General features: G+C 37.0%; 1 protein-coding gene across 4 annotated transcripts in view; it reads right to left on the bottom strand.

The window, feature by feature from the left end:
• PARD3B (par-3 family cell polarity regulator beta) overlaps window positions 1-17,589 on the bottom strand; it is a 924,313-nt gene that overhangs the window by 360,243 nt on the left and 546,481 nt on the right. For all 4 annotated transcript variants that reach the window (XR_010380651.1, XM_031451950.2, XM_064485062.1 and 1 more), the window contains exon 15: window positions 12,513-12,628. Coding sequence is in view for 3 of the 4 variants with exons in the window: in XM_031451950.2 (XP_031307810.1) it covers window positions 12,513-12,628 (116 nt within the window). In the remaining variant the exon portion in view is untranslated. The remainder of the gene's footprint in view (window positions 1-12,512; window positions 12,629-17,589) is intronic.

Raw genomic sequence — 17,589 nt, forward strand, 5'->3', positions numbered from 1 at the left:
CTTGTATTTAAATGGCTGTTTAACTCAGAATTTTCCAAATTCGCTAAACCATTCTTTACTATATCATTCAAGTCATTATGAAGACATTCACTCTATTTAGTTTTAATTAAATTTTATGTTCACCTATTTTTATATTATCTTCAATCTTTGATAAGCCTTCACTACTAGGCTATAGATGGAGGACTTTGCTTTGTGACTTACCTCTAGAGAAAAACAAAAAACAGAGAACAACTAAGATTATTTACCTGGAATCTACTGATTTATTAAGGGTGGAAACAGGCATCTCTGATAACTCATTTTTCACTCAGTTTGGGTGCTACATTATTTTTTTCCAAATTTAGAAAATGGGCTAAATGTTTTCCAATCCCTTGGTACACTCTTGTTTTACTTTTAAGAAATTTCAGCTGAAACTTTACAGGTCTCACAATTCCGTCAGGACAATCGTGTTGTGCTTGGGGATTACGCCAGTTAGCTCCTGGATCAGCAGAGCGTAGATCGGCTAGTCCCAGCTCACTTCAAACCATCACTCATGATTAGTCAATTTCCAATTTGATCTCTGTTTTAATTTTATTTAATTTTAATACCTTCATTGGCTAGAGTTCCTCCTAACCTTTTCTTATGAACATTAGAAACCAAGTGGGGATTGAATCATAAGCATTTCCAGTCATGTTCCCTCTCTCCACAATTTGTGCAAGTTAGCTTGTTGTACTAGATATCTGTCTGGTGCCTGTATTCTCTTATTTTATCATGACTGTTTATATTCTTAATCTCTCAAACTTTGTTCCTGAGACTACTTCCACTAAAGGAAACTCACAGAAGTAAGATGCTGTTGTCTTGTCACTGATAAGCCTCAATTATTTAGAACAGTACATAGCGCAGAAGCAGCACTCAATGAATATTTGTTAAAGGAAGAGACAGATGGATGAATTTTACATGGGACTGAAATTATATCTTCAAGTGCTGGACAACTTTTTCAGTCTTATGAAAACAGAGTAAGTGTTTCTGGTGACACCAGCCCTTGTACTAATGTGCTCTAAAGCAGCCAAAACCACTGTATATAAAGTACAGTAAGTTTAGTGTTCCCATGAAGAACTACAAAGACATTGTTTTAGTAAGATGAATGGACTTCCCCTAGATTAAGACATTTTTCTCGTAAATAAGTCCAAGTTCTGACTCTGCCTCTGATTCATGTTCAGCTAGACATTTTCTAACCAGTTAATGAAAGATACAGATGTAGTAATTAATATGTACTTTGGAGCAAGAAACACACTTAGCTTTAGGAAAGTAAAAGCAAATATCTATTTTTCCCCAAGAGCAATAGTTGAGATTTGACCTTTAATGTAGAATAACATTTTACTTCTAAAAAGCGATATTTAATTTAGAAATTTTCAGCCTTACAGCAAAAATGCTCAGATAATTCACAAGAGAAAATATACAACAAATAAATATATGAAAAATGTTTACCCACAGAAGTAATTTTAAAAGTAAAATACAAATAGCCCTTTTGAGTCAAAACTGGCAAAAAAGAAAAAAAAAACCAAAAGACGACACCCAGATTCTTTCATATACTACTGAGATGAGCTAAATTTCCTTCTGAGAGGGCAACTGGTCACAGATGTCAAAAGCCTTAATCTTTATACAACATTTGGCCAAAGAGTTATACATATCGAAATTTACTATGATGAAATAATCATGATTATTTACAAAGGTTTATACACTAGTAGGGTCAATGCATTGCTATTCGGAGGAGCAAAAAAATTGGAAACAAATTACAAACCAAATAATATAATACTAGGCAAAACAGGTTACATTCACTCAAGAGTAAGCTTTACAATTAAAAGATATTATTATAGAAGCAAAGACACAGAGTCTAATATTTAAGCTAGATTATTCTTAAAGGACTCAACTTGAAAAGCATATATTTAGTACAATAACTGGGGAAAAATTAGAATATAAAAATATGAATATGTATACATGAGAATAAAAATAAGCAAGATTAAAGATGTTTTGCTTTTTAAAGAACAAACTGCAACTACTGCACCTAAAAATGAGATAGTTGCGCCTTCCTACAGTAGCTTAAATCTCTGCATAAAGTATTACCAATAACAAATATTTATTATTCTGAATACCATCTGGAAGGGACAACTGTAAAACTCCCAAACTTCGTTAACATGGATTCATTATATTATACATGATACTTTATTATACTGTATTTAATTATTTATTTATATATAATATCTTCAGCCAATGGAACCCTCACTTCAAAACAACTGAAATGTTTCATATTTGCAAGAAGAATTTAAATATTTTGTTTAGCTTTGCATAGCTCCCTTAGCTTCATATTTTATAAAGATGTTTTTACATTAGTACAAAAGTTCCTTAAAAAGGAACACAGAATTTCATTTAAATATGAACAATGGTTTAGAAAGCGAAGGCAAGTGGGAAGGAAAAAAAGGTTCATATTTGGCTTTATTTAAAATGCTCAGTATTCGAGATGTGGAGTCTCCACGGAGGTGCAAAATATAAAGAAGAAAGCACTTCATGTACTAATCCAAGTTTTAAGAGGGGTCTGGAATATTTCAGTTCTAAAGGATAAAGCAGTTTTTCCATGGATCAAGATTTCCCAACAGAGCACAAGTAATGCTCTGAATACAGAGAGGCCAGTTCAGGAAAGATCTGGCGTACATTTGTTATTGGCATAGTATCATTAGTTAAGGCTCAACCATAAACATTTCCAAATTTTATAGTTTTCTTTACATTTCTTGTGGGAAAACAGTGGTGGGCTTTTCTTCTAGACACTAGATTTTAATTTCTTATCTATATATTCCACTAAACAATACCCCAGCTTAAGAAATATAATCTTAGTGAAAAACTATGGCAATATTTGAGACCATTTGCGAGCCATTATTGAATTAAGAATCTTCAGCAAGTGATACTGGGAAAACTGGACAGCTGCAGGTAAATCAATGAAGTTACAACATTGCCTCACACCATACACAAAAATAAACTCAAAATGGCTTAAAGACTTAAACATAAGACACTATAAACCTCTTAGAAGAAATCATAGGCAAACATTATCTGACATAAATCATAGATAGCCATGTTCTCCTAGGGCAGTCTACAAAGGCAATAGGAATAAAAGCAAAAATAAACAAATCGGATCTAATTAAGCTTGAAAGTTTTTGCAGAGCAAAAGAAACCATAAGCAAAACAAAAAGACAGCCTACAGAATGGGAGAAAATATTTGCAAATGATGAGACTGAGAAGGGTTTAATTTCCAGAATATATAAACTTAATAACAAAAGGCAATCCAATCTAAAATGGGCAGAAGACCTAAATAAGCAATTCTCCAATGAAGACATACAAATGGCCAATAGGCACATTAAAAAAATGCTCAGTAGCACTAATTATCAGAGAAATTCAAATCAAAACTACAATGAGGTATTACCTCACATCAGACAGAATGGTCATTGTTAAAAAGTCCACAAACAATAAATGTTGGAGAGAGTGTGAATAACAGGGAACCCTCACACACTGTTGGTGGGAATGCAGTTTGGTGCAGCCGTTATGGAAAATAGTATGGAGATTCCTCAATAAACTACAAATAGAATTAACATATGACCCAACAATCCCACTTCTGGGCATATATCCTGAGGGAACTTTATTTAAAAAAGCTACATGCACCCCAATGTTCATAGCAGCACTATATACAATAGCCAAGACATGGAAGCAATCTAAACATCCATCGACAGATGACTGGATAAAGAAGTTGTGGTATATTTACACAGTGGAATACTACTAAGCCATAAAAAATAAAAAACAATGCCATTTACAGCAACATGGATGGATCTGAAGATTGTCATTCTAAGTGAAGGCAGAAAAAGAAAAAGAATGCTATCACTCCATATGTAGAATCTAAAAAAAAAGAGACACAAAGGAACTTATTTACAAAACAGACAAACTCACAGACGTAGAAAACAAACTTATATTTGTGGGGGGGGGAAGGGATGGGATAGGATAAATTGGAAGTTTAGGATTTGTAGATACTAAGTACTAAATATGAGATAAATAAACAACAAGTTTATACTGTATAGCACAGGGAACTATATCTTGTCATAATCCATAATGAAGAATATGAAAACGAATATAAGCATGTGTGTATGACTGAAACATTATGCTGTACATCAGAAATTGAGACAACATTGTAAATGGACTATATGTCAATTAAAAAAAGCATTCTAAAAAATAAATTAGAATTAAAAAAAATTTTTTTAATTAAAAAAAAAGGAATCTACCTACAAAATCCATAATAACCTTTCCCCTAGTATTTCACAATACTTAGGAGAATTTACTTATACTGATGATTCAAGTCAACCACCAATTACCAAAAAAAGTGTGTAGGAGATGAAAAGGCTCACGTCTAACACAACTACTACTACTGCCCTCTGGGTGACTGCTGCTTTTCTAATAACATCACTGAACTTCTTATGTTCTGGGTACCAGGTTAAGTGTTTTTATGTAAGAGGAGTAATCCTTGCTTGAAAGATGATTTTCTTCCTGATAGGGGCATATTAGAGAGTTGGGCCTCTCAGTCATTCAACAAATGGTAGATGAGAGCAATTGTTTTAAAGGCATTAATCAGCATTTATTCATTGGAGTATGGCAGTGTTGGGACGGAAGGTGTCACAACCTTCAGATGAGGATACAACATATAAAGTAGCATCCATGTACCATTTCTACATAAAAGGCATCGTTTTCCAATTAATAGTACATGGACACACAGTCAAATTATTCTTGAAAATGCATTTCTTAGGGAATGTTAAAAAAAAAAAAACCAGGAAAAAAAGATACATACAGAATTACACGGAGGAAAACAGGTCTTTTACAGACAGAAGCATTTGTGTACCTTTGTTTCCAACCCAAATAGTTCTTCTATTCAATTTTAAACAGAATCTGCATTATTCTGCTCTAATACAATGATCTTGTGAAATTACAGGTATAGAGAAGTGATCTATATCATTGTAATTCAGTTAATAATACTAGTCCATAATTCATTTTCATTTTTAAATGTGCAACTGTATGAAATTTAATTACATGTTTTAGTTAAGGCAAATATTGGTTTTTCTTAATGTTTTGAAAGAGGCCTGGCTTTGGATGTGTGAAGTCAGTTATTCTAAGTTTTCCTGGCTTCTCTTTGCTCACCAGAGAAGAATTCAGCCTGAGTCCTGAGACGTATATTTCTCTATGCTCATTTAACTTGTTTCCATCTACTCACCCTACTTCAGTTATAACCTGCATGGTTACATTAACTATATAAACAGGAAGGTACACTAATTTTTTTCTTAAATCTGCATCCTTCATCTCATAATGAAAAATACACAATGGTTCCTTTTCCAAATTTCTGGTGAATTTTGCTTCTCTTCCCAGTCTTCATGAGTTGTTTATATATATATATATTTTTTTTCCTTGCATACCAAACATACCACAAACCAGAATTCAGTTTTCCATCATTATTAACTTCCTAGACATCAAATCTGGTAAACTTGATGCATTATCTGACATGGCTGTCATCACTTGATATATCTGGGGTGCAGGTTCAATTTTAAACAGATTTGAGCTTTTCAATATTAGCCACAAAAATATCTATAGAGAGCTCTCAGACGCCTCCTAAGTCACCTCTCCTTCAGGCAAAGTATCTTTATTTAGCAACTTTCAACGGTGTTTCATCAGACGTGGTTACTAGCCTGCCATCAATATCTGGATGCCTTTTATACTGTTTTTGTCTCTATTAAAATACTGTACCCAGAGTTAAACACAGCACTATAGATGTGTTCTGACCGGTTCCGGGTACAGTGGAACTGTTGTCTTCCTTGATCAGGTGACATGGGACTAGCTTTGGGGGTGGCCATGTCAGGCAAGAGCTAAAAACCAGGGACATCAGTGACTGTTCTTACACCAGGTCTCCTAAAGCCTCTACTTGTACAACTGATTTCTGCTAACCTGACTTCAGGATAATACCTTTACCATTTACCACCCTATCTAAAATAGGCTTGCCTCTCCCCATGCTTCATCTCTACCTGAATTTGGCTTCAGAGAAATCATCTCTATTTGAAAATTTATTATTTATTTTCTTATGTGCAACTTTATCATCTATTTACCCAACAAAGATGACAACACCCTAAGAATGAAGCCTTTATCTTTTTCACGTAGGATAGTGCCTGGCATATAGAAAGTACCCAATAAATGCCTGTTATTATTTAATAAATTCTATCTTTTTCACTTCTGGATAAATCATTTGAATGCTAATTCGGTCAATCTAACACATTACCCAATTCTCTGCGACAAAATCTACTGAAAATTTGGTAAGAATGCCTTTCATGCCTTCATTCAACTTAAATGTACCTATTCTTCATCAAATTCCATTGTTTTATTAGAATACAATGAGAGGGAGCAGGTACAGAGTCTTCAGTATATGTTATTTAATTCCGTTCAGAGTGACAATGAGCCTTAATTAGCATACTTGGGGAAAGGGCATTCTAAGGCTATTACCCACAGAGTAATGCTATTACTCTGGTAAAAGTCTCAATCCAAGAACAAATTTAAACACCTTTATTAAGATCAATGTAAACTATATTTGTAATATTTCCCTGCTTTATCAGTCTAGAAATTCTATCAGAAATGAAAGGAGACATCAGTTGTTTCAGAGACCTCCATGGAAGTTGCTAATTTTTTTTTTTTCTTTTCTTTTCTTTTCTTTTTACAAACACGGAAATCCTCTGAGGATCAGCACTGAGATCACTAGTTTTACTGGCTGTCTCTGGAACTCATCATCTCTGTGAACACTGGCAATTGGCTTCCTGTCCTCCGGTGTGAGGCAGACTCTTCTTAATTTCTAATGATCAGGGATAGTGGCTTTAGAATCACACTCCTTGTAGTGTGCAGGGATATAAACTGTCCAGACTCCCATTTGCTGGCAGCCATGCTTTGCCAGTTTGATCAGCATTCTCTCGTGTGCATGCAGATAAAATTAACTCGGGAACTGGGAGGGGGGGGGGGGCTCTGCTTTCCACCTGACAGCTGCTAGGTGCTCTAAACAATGGGCCACCACACTTTCTTTTTTGCACTCTAAGAATAGCCCGACTGTGTAACTCTTACAGGTTTTGAAAGCCTCATCACTGCAGCTGTTTAGCGCTTCCTACACTTACTCTTTTAGATTATTGTTACTCGTTGTTGACACCATTTGCTTCTCTTCCTCTTCTCTACATGGCCAAGGTGATCAATCAGTTCCTCAAGTAGCCACACCAGTGCTTCAGATGCCTCTCCCTCTCCTTCCGCGTTATCATCATCATGTCAACACTTCCTTTTGGGAATCTTAATTCTTGAGTTTTCCTTTCTCACAAGGGATTTAATCTAGGTACCTGAAGTAAGTATCATTTCTCTCATTTACTCCTGAATCCTCAGGATTTAATGCACTCCCTGGCACATAGTAGGTACTCAATAAATATCTGTTCAATGAACAAGTAAGTATTCTCAGTAATGCCTTCATTTTGACTTCCTGAAGCTTAGGGTATGCGCCTGATTATGTCCTCACACTCCTCCTCATCTGTTTGAGTGGTGGACACTTTCTTTTAGTATTACCGTTCATTCTTCTTTATCAACCAGGTCTTTGTTTTTTTTATTAAGTCAAAGTTATATCTTAAACAGTGGTACTCATTCCAGCTTTCACCATATGCAGAAGTATTACTTAATTGATGGGCAATTAAGAAGATCCATGGATATAAATAACAATTTATATGAAAAATGTTAATATATTATATGGCATTACATGATATGTTAATTGATAAATCAGCACCACAGTTATCAGAATACACAGTTTTATAAAAATTCTAAGTATTCAGTGTTCAGAATTTTTCTCTTATTACTGAGAATGCATATGAAAGTCCCTCACTATACTATTTTGGTGCCCGTCTTCCATTGGATGCTAGAGATACCTGACTGCTCTCTGAGAGGAAAACCTGATGTGTATGAAAGGGTTAATTTCAAAATTGGGCTGAAATAGTTACCTTTTGTTGATAAGAGAAATCAGCTGATTATAATTTACTTCAACTGTGTCTACACATATTTCTGTCTTAAAACAAATTTATGGCAAGCAACTAACAGAAAAGTAAATGGCTGAATCACCAATCTTGAAAGAGAATTAGCCAACTTATCTATCGTCTTGATTTTAGGGACAGTCATTCAAGACACATGCACTTTTTTAAGAGACTGTGAGATGTGGAATGTTAGCAATCTTCACTGTCAGGAAACTTCCTAAGATTTCCTCTGAATGCCTCATGCATCACTTTAAGCTCATTTCCTCTCATTGAACAGAGGCAGGACAGCTGGTCAGCATCTTCCATCTGCACTGCCCTCTGTCTTCCCCTAACTGTGTTACTGAACACCCTTCTGAAATGGGAGTAGGAGGCCAATTTGAAACAGAAGAGAAAACTCTCAGAAAAAAATCTTATGGGAAATAGCATTTTAAACTTCACTTTGAATGGGGCTATAGATTAGGTCAAGGAATGGGCCAAAATACTGAAGTGCTGTGTTTTGAATAATTCAGATTAATTCTTAGATAGTATTACGGGGTCATAAAACACCAGGCCTGGATATTAAAGATGTTTATGTCTCATCAAAAAGTCTTTGAATGTAGCTCCCTGGCATACTGCCAACAGGGGCAGCTCTTTGGGGGAAAACCCTATGCCAAAGGCCAAAGAGGCAGCTGTGTTATTCAGCTCCTGAGAGCTTCCAACTCAACACCCACACAGGCTCAATTATAAGCAAATTAAAGGGATCCAGACTGAACATAGTAATTCTGGTAATTTAAATAAATAGAGGAAAGTCTACAATTAGCAGAAAAAGATTGATTTTCTGGAAAACCCAGAAAATGACACCCTAACCCCTTTGAATGAGCATAGTTACATCTAATTATTTAAAAATAAATTCCCTTTATTCATCATTTTAATCATTTCTGATCTGACTTAAATGTGGCCACATGCATGCCAGCAAAAGTATCCACAAATAATGAGGCAGAACAGCCTCAAAAAATTGTTAATTTTTAGATATATAGGAATCAATGACACTGAGCAAAATTATAATCAGGTGTCTTACACCTACATTTCAGAGAACTTCGATATTGTGTTACTCATTTCTACCTTTTTCAAATGCAAAGAAAAACTTAGAGTCATTCAGAAAGAATCAAAGATAAAATTGGAGAATCTATTAACTCACTATATTAGTAGAATAAAGAACAAAATACACATGATCATCCTGTATAGATCCTTAAAATCACTTAATAAAATTCAACATTCATTCCTGATGAAACCAAATGAGCAAATAAAAAAATTTGCAAGAAGCCAGGCGTACAAAGAAATTTACATAAATTGATAAAAACATTTGTATCAGGAACCAACAGCAAACATCATAATTAATGGGCACATGCAGTGGAAGTATTCCTATTTAATTTTTAAATTCATTTTGACGAGCTGATCTAAAGGTCATGTGGGAGAATAAATGCATGTGAAGAGCCAAAGTAATTTTACAAAAGAAGAAAAAAACAGAGGAAGACTGTTCTGTAAGTTATCAAAATACAATGTAATAGGATGACAATTGAAAGAGGGTGACATGGGCGTGGGACAGACCAACTTATCAGTAGAATAGCACGTCTACATACCAAACTAAGACGACAAATAAATTGCAGAAAATTATTTACAGCACACACAACAATATTCTAAAGATGAAAGAGAAAAAGAATTTAAAAAATGGAAACACTTTTGGCAAAGTATATGAATAAACAGATCACAGAATAAGCAGCACAAATGGACCAACCCCCGCTACCCAAACCCAAAATATCCAAATCCTTAAGTCCAAATTTGATCCAAAGGGGTAAAGTAAATTGCAAATCAAGATTCATTCATGTAACATAACACCATACAATTAGGATAAAGAAACAAAACGTGTGACTTTGACGTACGTCCATAGGCGGAAAAGCAAATACATAGAGCGCTTTCTCTAAGGACATGCGTAGCAAGCTATTTTTAAATCTTGCCTGTGTCTGGGAAATAGGAGGAGGAGATGGGGTGAGAAGGCTTTACTTTTCACAAGAATTTACTGTCTTCGGAAACACAAGTAAAAAGAAATAAACGGAACCCACTCACTTTTAAAATGATTCGAACATCATCTGCCAGTGAAAATACTAGTGCAGACTCAACAGCACAAAATAAAACAAACAAAAACAAAGAAGGTGCCAATGAGGCCTATTCGCCTTTGAAGATTGTTAACGGCTTTCAAAGGAGGAACACCCAACATGAATTATATAATAAATAGGAGGCTTTAGCCTTTTTTATTGTGAACCGTATCAAATTGCTGTTTCTCTAGGTCAAAAATAGTCAAATAGCACTAATTTGCTATTCAGCCTAAATACCTTGGGATTTTATTTTTTTTTCTTTACGTTTTGAAGAATGCATCTTGACCCTGCTGAGAGGATTATTCCTATGAGCACAGTCACCAACCTTTTTAGAAAATACATTAATTCTTTACACTGGCCCAGTGCTATGTATGTGGGAAGCTAAACCACTTCCAATATTCTTTTCATCTAATCAAACAGGAAAGACACTTCCAAATGTTTACCATTCTGGCATCATCTGAGTTTACTCACTGAGAAAATCAACATGTTTATTGAGCTCACTCATTGTTCTGGGAATAGGGGTTCAGAACGTTTCTAGAAGGTTGACCCCAAGAGCCCTCTACAAGAGTGTTAGCTTTAATTTGGCACTTCCTGGAAGGGACCAAACTTTGACAGTTACTTTAAAAATGTTTTTGTAGCATATTTTACCACTTGTGCTGTATGGTGCATTTAAGCCAATATTTTTTTAGTTAGATACCTGTGTCCTGAAGAAAATAGCTCATGACCTTTGCCCAGTTAATTAAACTGAACAAATGTTACTATTGTCATTTATGGTATAAGTACAATAAAGTGCAACGGGCGACTGCCAACTATATATATTTTGCAAGGGCTATTTCAATCTAAAAAAGAAAACTCAAAAACAAAGTTTTCAGTAATCAAAAAATATAAACAAATTCTGTTTCTGGACATGCCTTAGGTTTTATTTTTATGGATGTGATCATTTTTTCTCTCTTAAAATGGATGCTATTTTATTTTCTTTTGCAGAGATTTTTAAAACCTTGGCCACTGTTCTTTTTTTTTTTTAAACTAAATGAGGAAAACAGCAATATATTTCTTGCCCCAAATGAAGAGCAGTTTTTATCCATTCATCTTCTTTACAGAGAAACTGGGAAGACAGAACAGGAAATATTTATCAAGCACTCTATAAAAATAAATTGCTCCTTAAATTATTAGTAATCACCTATATCACTGTCACACATTATTCCTGTGGTCTGTCAGAAGCTCATGCTTGAGAAAATACCCTGTTCTGACCAGTGCTCCAGACAGCTTCCTTGTTAAGGCTTTCTATCAGTCTCTCACTGTAGGTGATTAGAGCAAATGTACCCCAGTGATCTAGTTAATTTATAGAAAACAGAATTAATTTCTCTGGTTTCATCAGGATGGAACACTTTTTTGAACTCCTGTAAATGAGTAACAGATAAGCACTATTTATCAGATTGTTTTGTGGAACATGCAGTTTTGATTATTCTATTTTCTTGTTGCTACTAATGAAATATGTAATGTGCCTCAAGGAAAAAAAAATGCAAATTTTGGCCACTGTACATTCCGGAAGCAATGAATATTTTGCTGAGAATTTAGTTTGCACCAGCACCGTATTCTAATAGCTCGCTCTCTCTGAGTCCTTGGGAGGACAGCGATGTTCTTGGGTATCTGAGATGTCTTCCAGGGTCTCACATTTCAGGGCCTGGGGCCCACAGTTTGGAGAGGCCCTGGCAGCCAACGGTTACCCAGGAATTCCCTGAGGGACTCAGAACTTCGATGAGGTTGTCTAGGCATGAACCCTGGGTACCTTGTTACCCTTAATCTGGTAAACCGAGGCCCCCTATATGGTGTTACAGGATTTGGAGACGGGCATTTAAAGTGATAAATCTCCACTGCTGCCCTCCCTATTCACTGCACATAGAGACGGGGCATCCCATGGAAGAGGATTCAATTACATCACTTTCCCAGGCCCTGCAATAGGTACGGACAACGAGAAGTGGAAAGGAACCGGCAGACAAGTTAAAGATGCTTACGGCATTCAGATTCTCCGGAAGGAATACTCACATTTTCCTGACCTATGCAGACCACTTTACAAAAACGTCATTTATCTCTCTTTTAAAAAGGGGTAATTACAATTCAACGTGTGAGAGGAGATGGGAAGAGAAGATGAGCATCTCCCCTCCTCCAGGCTTTAGCGGACCTGGCCCCCTAAGGCTGGAGTTGAAGAAGCAAAGACAGGACACTCAGGAAGACAGATGGGCGGAGGCTGGAGAGCTGACCTGGATGTCACCTCACCCTCACTTACCAAGGTCCATGCTCTTTGAGGCTTTCAGATTCATTGATTCAGGCTGCCTGGCTGGTGTCACAGATCTAAAGTTGATGTGCTGATCTGGAAAATACACTGCTGAGTCCACCCCAGAGCTGCAGAAAGAAGCCATATGCCGTATTTAGGTTCAGAATATGATCTTCCTCCCCCTCCCCAGAAGGCAGCAGTTCTCATTTCAAGCACAGCCCCTCATCGCTCCCCCTACAGCTCCCAACCCTACATTTCTACCACTTCTTGAACCTCAGGTTTCTTTTATGAGATGGAGCAACTCTGTTTTCATGTGTTTTATCACAATCTGCAATTTAAATAATATTCTCCGGCTAATATCATGTTTTCCTCTTCACTGATTTCTGCTAATTGGGATCCTGCTGTACAATATATAACTTTAAGTGGGGAAGGCGAACCTGGAAAGCACTGGAGCGTCAAAGGATGTCGCTTGACATCAGCACAGCCTGAAAGCAGGTTCAGAGAGATCTGTGCGCCCAGCGCGCCCTTCCTTTAAAAACAAGTGAAAGGGCTGTATCCTTTAGAGAAAACCGTCCTGTTGAATGACTAATGGCTGCAGTAGTTTGGTTTTCTACTTTATTTAGGCCTATTTTCTAAAACTAATGTTAATGCTAAGCAAATAGCCTGCTCATCAATAATACCAACAGGAAATAACAGGAAAAGCACAGTTGACAATTTAGACACAAGATACATCAAATGCCCATTACAGTACTTGTATTCAATCTCAAAGAATTCTATTTCTGCTGAATATTTTATTTATACTGCTTGAAGATGGAGGAGATTATGTAAGACAATTTACAGACAATACCTTATTTCTTGATCTAGAAAGAAATTATATTTATATACTTTTCATAAATTAAATTACAGTCTCTTTCTCCCTTGGTACTCTCATGTATTTAGAAAGTAAATATGGTAGCTCATTTCAACACAATTTTATTCTCATCTTAAATACAGTGAAAACTCCAATCAAGTTTCTTTGTAAATCTGAGAGTAATGAGGTTGCGTTTTTTTCAAACAGTTGGGATTTGACACTATAAACAAGAAAACAACCACCAGAAAATTCAACTAATTTGAATGAGAATCCTTCTAAAACATACAGGGGATCTCGCTTTCTTAGCCTAATATACCAAAATAAGTTTAATCTTTTCTTGAAACTTATTAGTCATGCATATTTAATATTGCCTTGCAGCAATAATAATATTGCTGAATGAACGAGCCTCCATTATTGGGATATAGTGTAATACAGCACAGCCCGCAAAAGCACAGACACCGGAGCAGGTCCGCCCAGTTCTAAACCCTGGCTCTGCTCGTTCCTACCCGTGGTACCTGGGCGAGCCCATGAGCCTCTCTGTTTCCAAAATGGGTATAATTAAGCTCCCTACCTCGTAGGGTTAAGAGATAGAATGAGCTATAAAGATTTGTAAAGTAAGGAGAACAGTGTCTGGCGCAGAGTATGTGCTACAGAAGCATTTAGGAAACAAATAAGTAGATGAATAAACTTTTTTTTTTTCCCCGAAAGACTTTAAATGTCTGTTTTTCAAGTTATCCTTTTTTTTTTTTTTTTTTTTTTTTACAGTTTCTTTGCCTTCTTTTTTGTCAGACTCTCTGTGGGCCTGCGACTAAGAGCCCTTCTCCCCTCCTATTTAGAAGGGAAGTGGTATGATGTTTAGGGCCCTGGGCTTGGGCGCTAGATGCCAGGGTGTGCGACCTCAGTTCACTAGTGCATAAAATGGACAGTAATAGAATTTACTCAATAAAGTTGCGGTAATGATAAAGTAAACTAAGATACGTTAAATACCGACAGGAGTGCCTAGCACACAATAAGAGCACAGTAAAAGCAAGCGCTTAACCCTTTTCTTTACTTCTGGAGGTCAAAGCGGTCTTTGAAGGAGTGCCTGACATACTGTCCGGCAAAGAACTATACAGTGCACCCTCCATTTCCTCCAGACTGCATTCTAGGGTCATCCAATCTGGGATCAAAAATATTCAGGAAAAAAAATTTCCAAAAAGCTCCCAAAAGCAAGAATTGAATTTTCCATGCCCTGGCAACTATTTACATAGCACTTACGTTGTATTAGGTGATTTAAAGTATATGGGAGGATGTTATATGCAAATACAATTTGCATATAACAGGACAGAAGTTTAAATCTATCCTTCAGGATGATGAAGCTTTTTCTTTTTGGGTTCTTAGTATTGGTGTCTGGCTGCATTCTCAACAGAGAAAGCTACTGACATAAAGCACATGAGAGGTGGACCCAGTGATGGTGGCAACATGCGCCAGCTGTGTACAAAAATCCTGACCCACTAGTGCTGCTGACACTGGCCTGGCATAACAGCAATGTTTGAATTGTTTCAGCCCATTTTAAAGAAGAATTCTGAGGTGCTATGGTCAACCTGAGCTTCTCCTTGAGCGCTAATGTTTCTGAAGCACTTGCCTTTAAAAGTGTTATTTGACCTTTATTTGTGCTCAGTTTCCCATCCTTTGATCTCTGGTGATATGTGGTTTTAGTGTCAGAAAGACTCATGGTCTTCACAGAATCAATGAATTTAAGAGCTGGAAGGCATTAAAGTTCACCCCATCTAACTCTTCCTCTTGTAGATAAGACACTGAGGCCCAGAGTGTCCACTGATGTTTCAAGGTCACACAGCTGGCCAGTGGCAAAGTCAGGACCAGAACCATGCTTTATTGAAGGTTTCCCAGAGCCACAAAAGCTTTGGTTAAAATGGTGCCCAGCCTAGGACATAGGTTGTCCTGACCCTGAATCCACAGAAACCAAACTTTCCCTCTTAGTGCAAAGCCACACACACCCTCGTAGGTGGCTTGCATCTAGGTTTGCTTTTTGTGTCAACAGAGTGGTGCATGTCATGAGATAAAAGAAAACCAAAGGGTTAATCAAAGCAGATGCCACGTTATAATGAAAGCTTTTCGGGAGGCAGTTTAGGACCAACATGAATATTCTTCATTAAAACAGATCACACTGCATTTCAAGTGCTCTGTTCAAGGCAAAGGGAATCTACCCAGCTGAATAATGTTTTGGTTAACCGACTTTACTGTCTTAGTTGACCAAACTCAGCATTACTTGACCAATTTAAGAGTAAGAACTCAAATTTTCCCAGACACATGGGAAACAATTAACCCCATCCCCATTCAAAAACCAAGATGGCACTGCAGTCACATCAAGTAAGGATCAGTCTAAACAAAGTGAATTTTTTGTAGAGATGTGGAGATCCCATCAAGGATGATCAAAGAAATAAAAAGCTGCTTTATATGTATGAATGCAACAAATATCCGCGCGCGCATGTGTGGGTGTGTGTGTATACTTGGATACGTCCATTAAATTGATCATGGTGATAGGTACTTCTGTTACCATTGTTTTCAATGTGGCCAAGGGTACACTTTGAAAACCTTCTATCAAAGGACCCCTAGTGCCATTGTACAAAATAGAAATTATGCTGATATCAGATTGGCAGATATTTAAGGAGGGAAGTAAGTGTAATATGAGCCGAGAGGGGACTAGAGCCAATGTGAACATATAATGCACTTGAATGATGAGTGTAGTATTGAATTGGTTAACGCGAAAATACTGGTTCACAACATTGGCTAATGTGAAAAAACTGGTTAATGTGAAAACACCCACATTAGATTAGTAAAACAGTTTGTAATTTTATGCTACATACTGAAAGTTTTTGGTGTGAGAGGGTGACACAATGATTAACTATGAAATATGACATATTTTAATTCTGTAGGCAGTTAGCATGTGCTCATGGCCGAGTGGGCTATGGTGGTAGCTGGAAGTTGACAACAGGCCAAAGACGTATCTTAGATAAAGACTGTGTTTTCAGCATGAACAACCAGGGGATCTATCAAAGAGAAACAATACTCAATGTCAAATTATGCTGCATAATGAATAAATAAGGGCAGCATGAAACATATGCCAGTGTCCTGAATAGGGTGACAAGTCAGGAATGAGAAAGACACATAAGACCCCGGCATGAATGTTCAAGGAGAACAGTCTGAAATAAAAAGGCAGGGGAAGGTTTCATGGGGCAGCCACAAAGATGATGTCTGAGGTCTCCGGTGGCCGTGAATCAGCTTCAACAATTGGCTGCTGGGAGCGAGAGTTGACGCAGGTCACGTGTGAAAGAGAGACAGACAGAGAACTGAGAGAGAACCAGGAGGGAGGGAAAACATGAGCACGTAGGGGATAACTAAATGTTGCCTCAACTGTTAATAAAATTCAATATATTCTGTTTGCTGTTGATTTGCCTTAAACTCTCCCTGAGGTATCATGTAGAAAATGTATAATATACACATACACATATGTATATGTATTTTATTTAGAAACACATATCCTAAATTTTCATCTAATAATTTTTTTATTGTTTTTGGGGGGATATGGGAGGTAATCAGGTTTATTTATTTATATATATATATTTAATGGAGGGACTGGGGATTGAACCTAGGACCCTGTGCATCCTAAGTGCATGCTCTACAACTGAGCTATAACTGCCCCATAACAGTACAAATAAATTTAGTAAATTCCAGATTTCATTTTGGTTCAAAGTACAGGCATAAGCTTGATCAAATTTGGTTTTCACTCCTCATCAAACAGCAGTTTTTTGTTTCACAAGACTGGTTCCACCCCTTAAAGCCCTCTCTTCCTCTTCAGAAGGTTTAAAAAAAATTTTTCTTTTTTAAAGACAAGACAACCTCCTTGGCTCAAACCTCCTGGCTCCCTTCCAACACTTCCCTGACCCTAAGTTTCACACATCCAAACCCCCACCGCTGCTGGTCACCTAGGCAACACAGCAGCCTGCAGGATGGTGCAGGTCATGGGATCCCAGGAGAGAGAGAGAGTTTCAAAGCTTCAGATTTGTTCCTTCCATCTCGGAAATGTCTTTGGCTTTGTCCCTTCCTCTCCAGCCATGCTGCTCCTCTCTCTATTCAAGCCCTTCTCCTTCCTTGCCAGTACTCCCAGACTGGCACCTTTGTCTAGGGCCTCCCCCAGCCATGTATCCTCCACAGCTGAATTCACGTAACCTGATACTG

This window comes from Camelus dromedarius, chromosome 4 (genome assembly GCF_036321535.1).
Source record: "Camelus dromedarius isolate mCamDro1 chromosome 4, mCamDro1.pat, whole genome shotgun sequence".
In the NCBI taxonomy this organism is placed as follows: Eukaryota; Metazoa; Chordata; class Mammalia; order Artiodactyla; family Camelidae; genus Camelus; species Camelus dromedarius.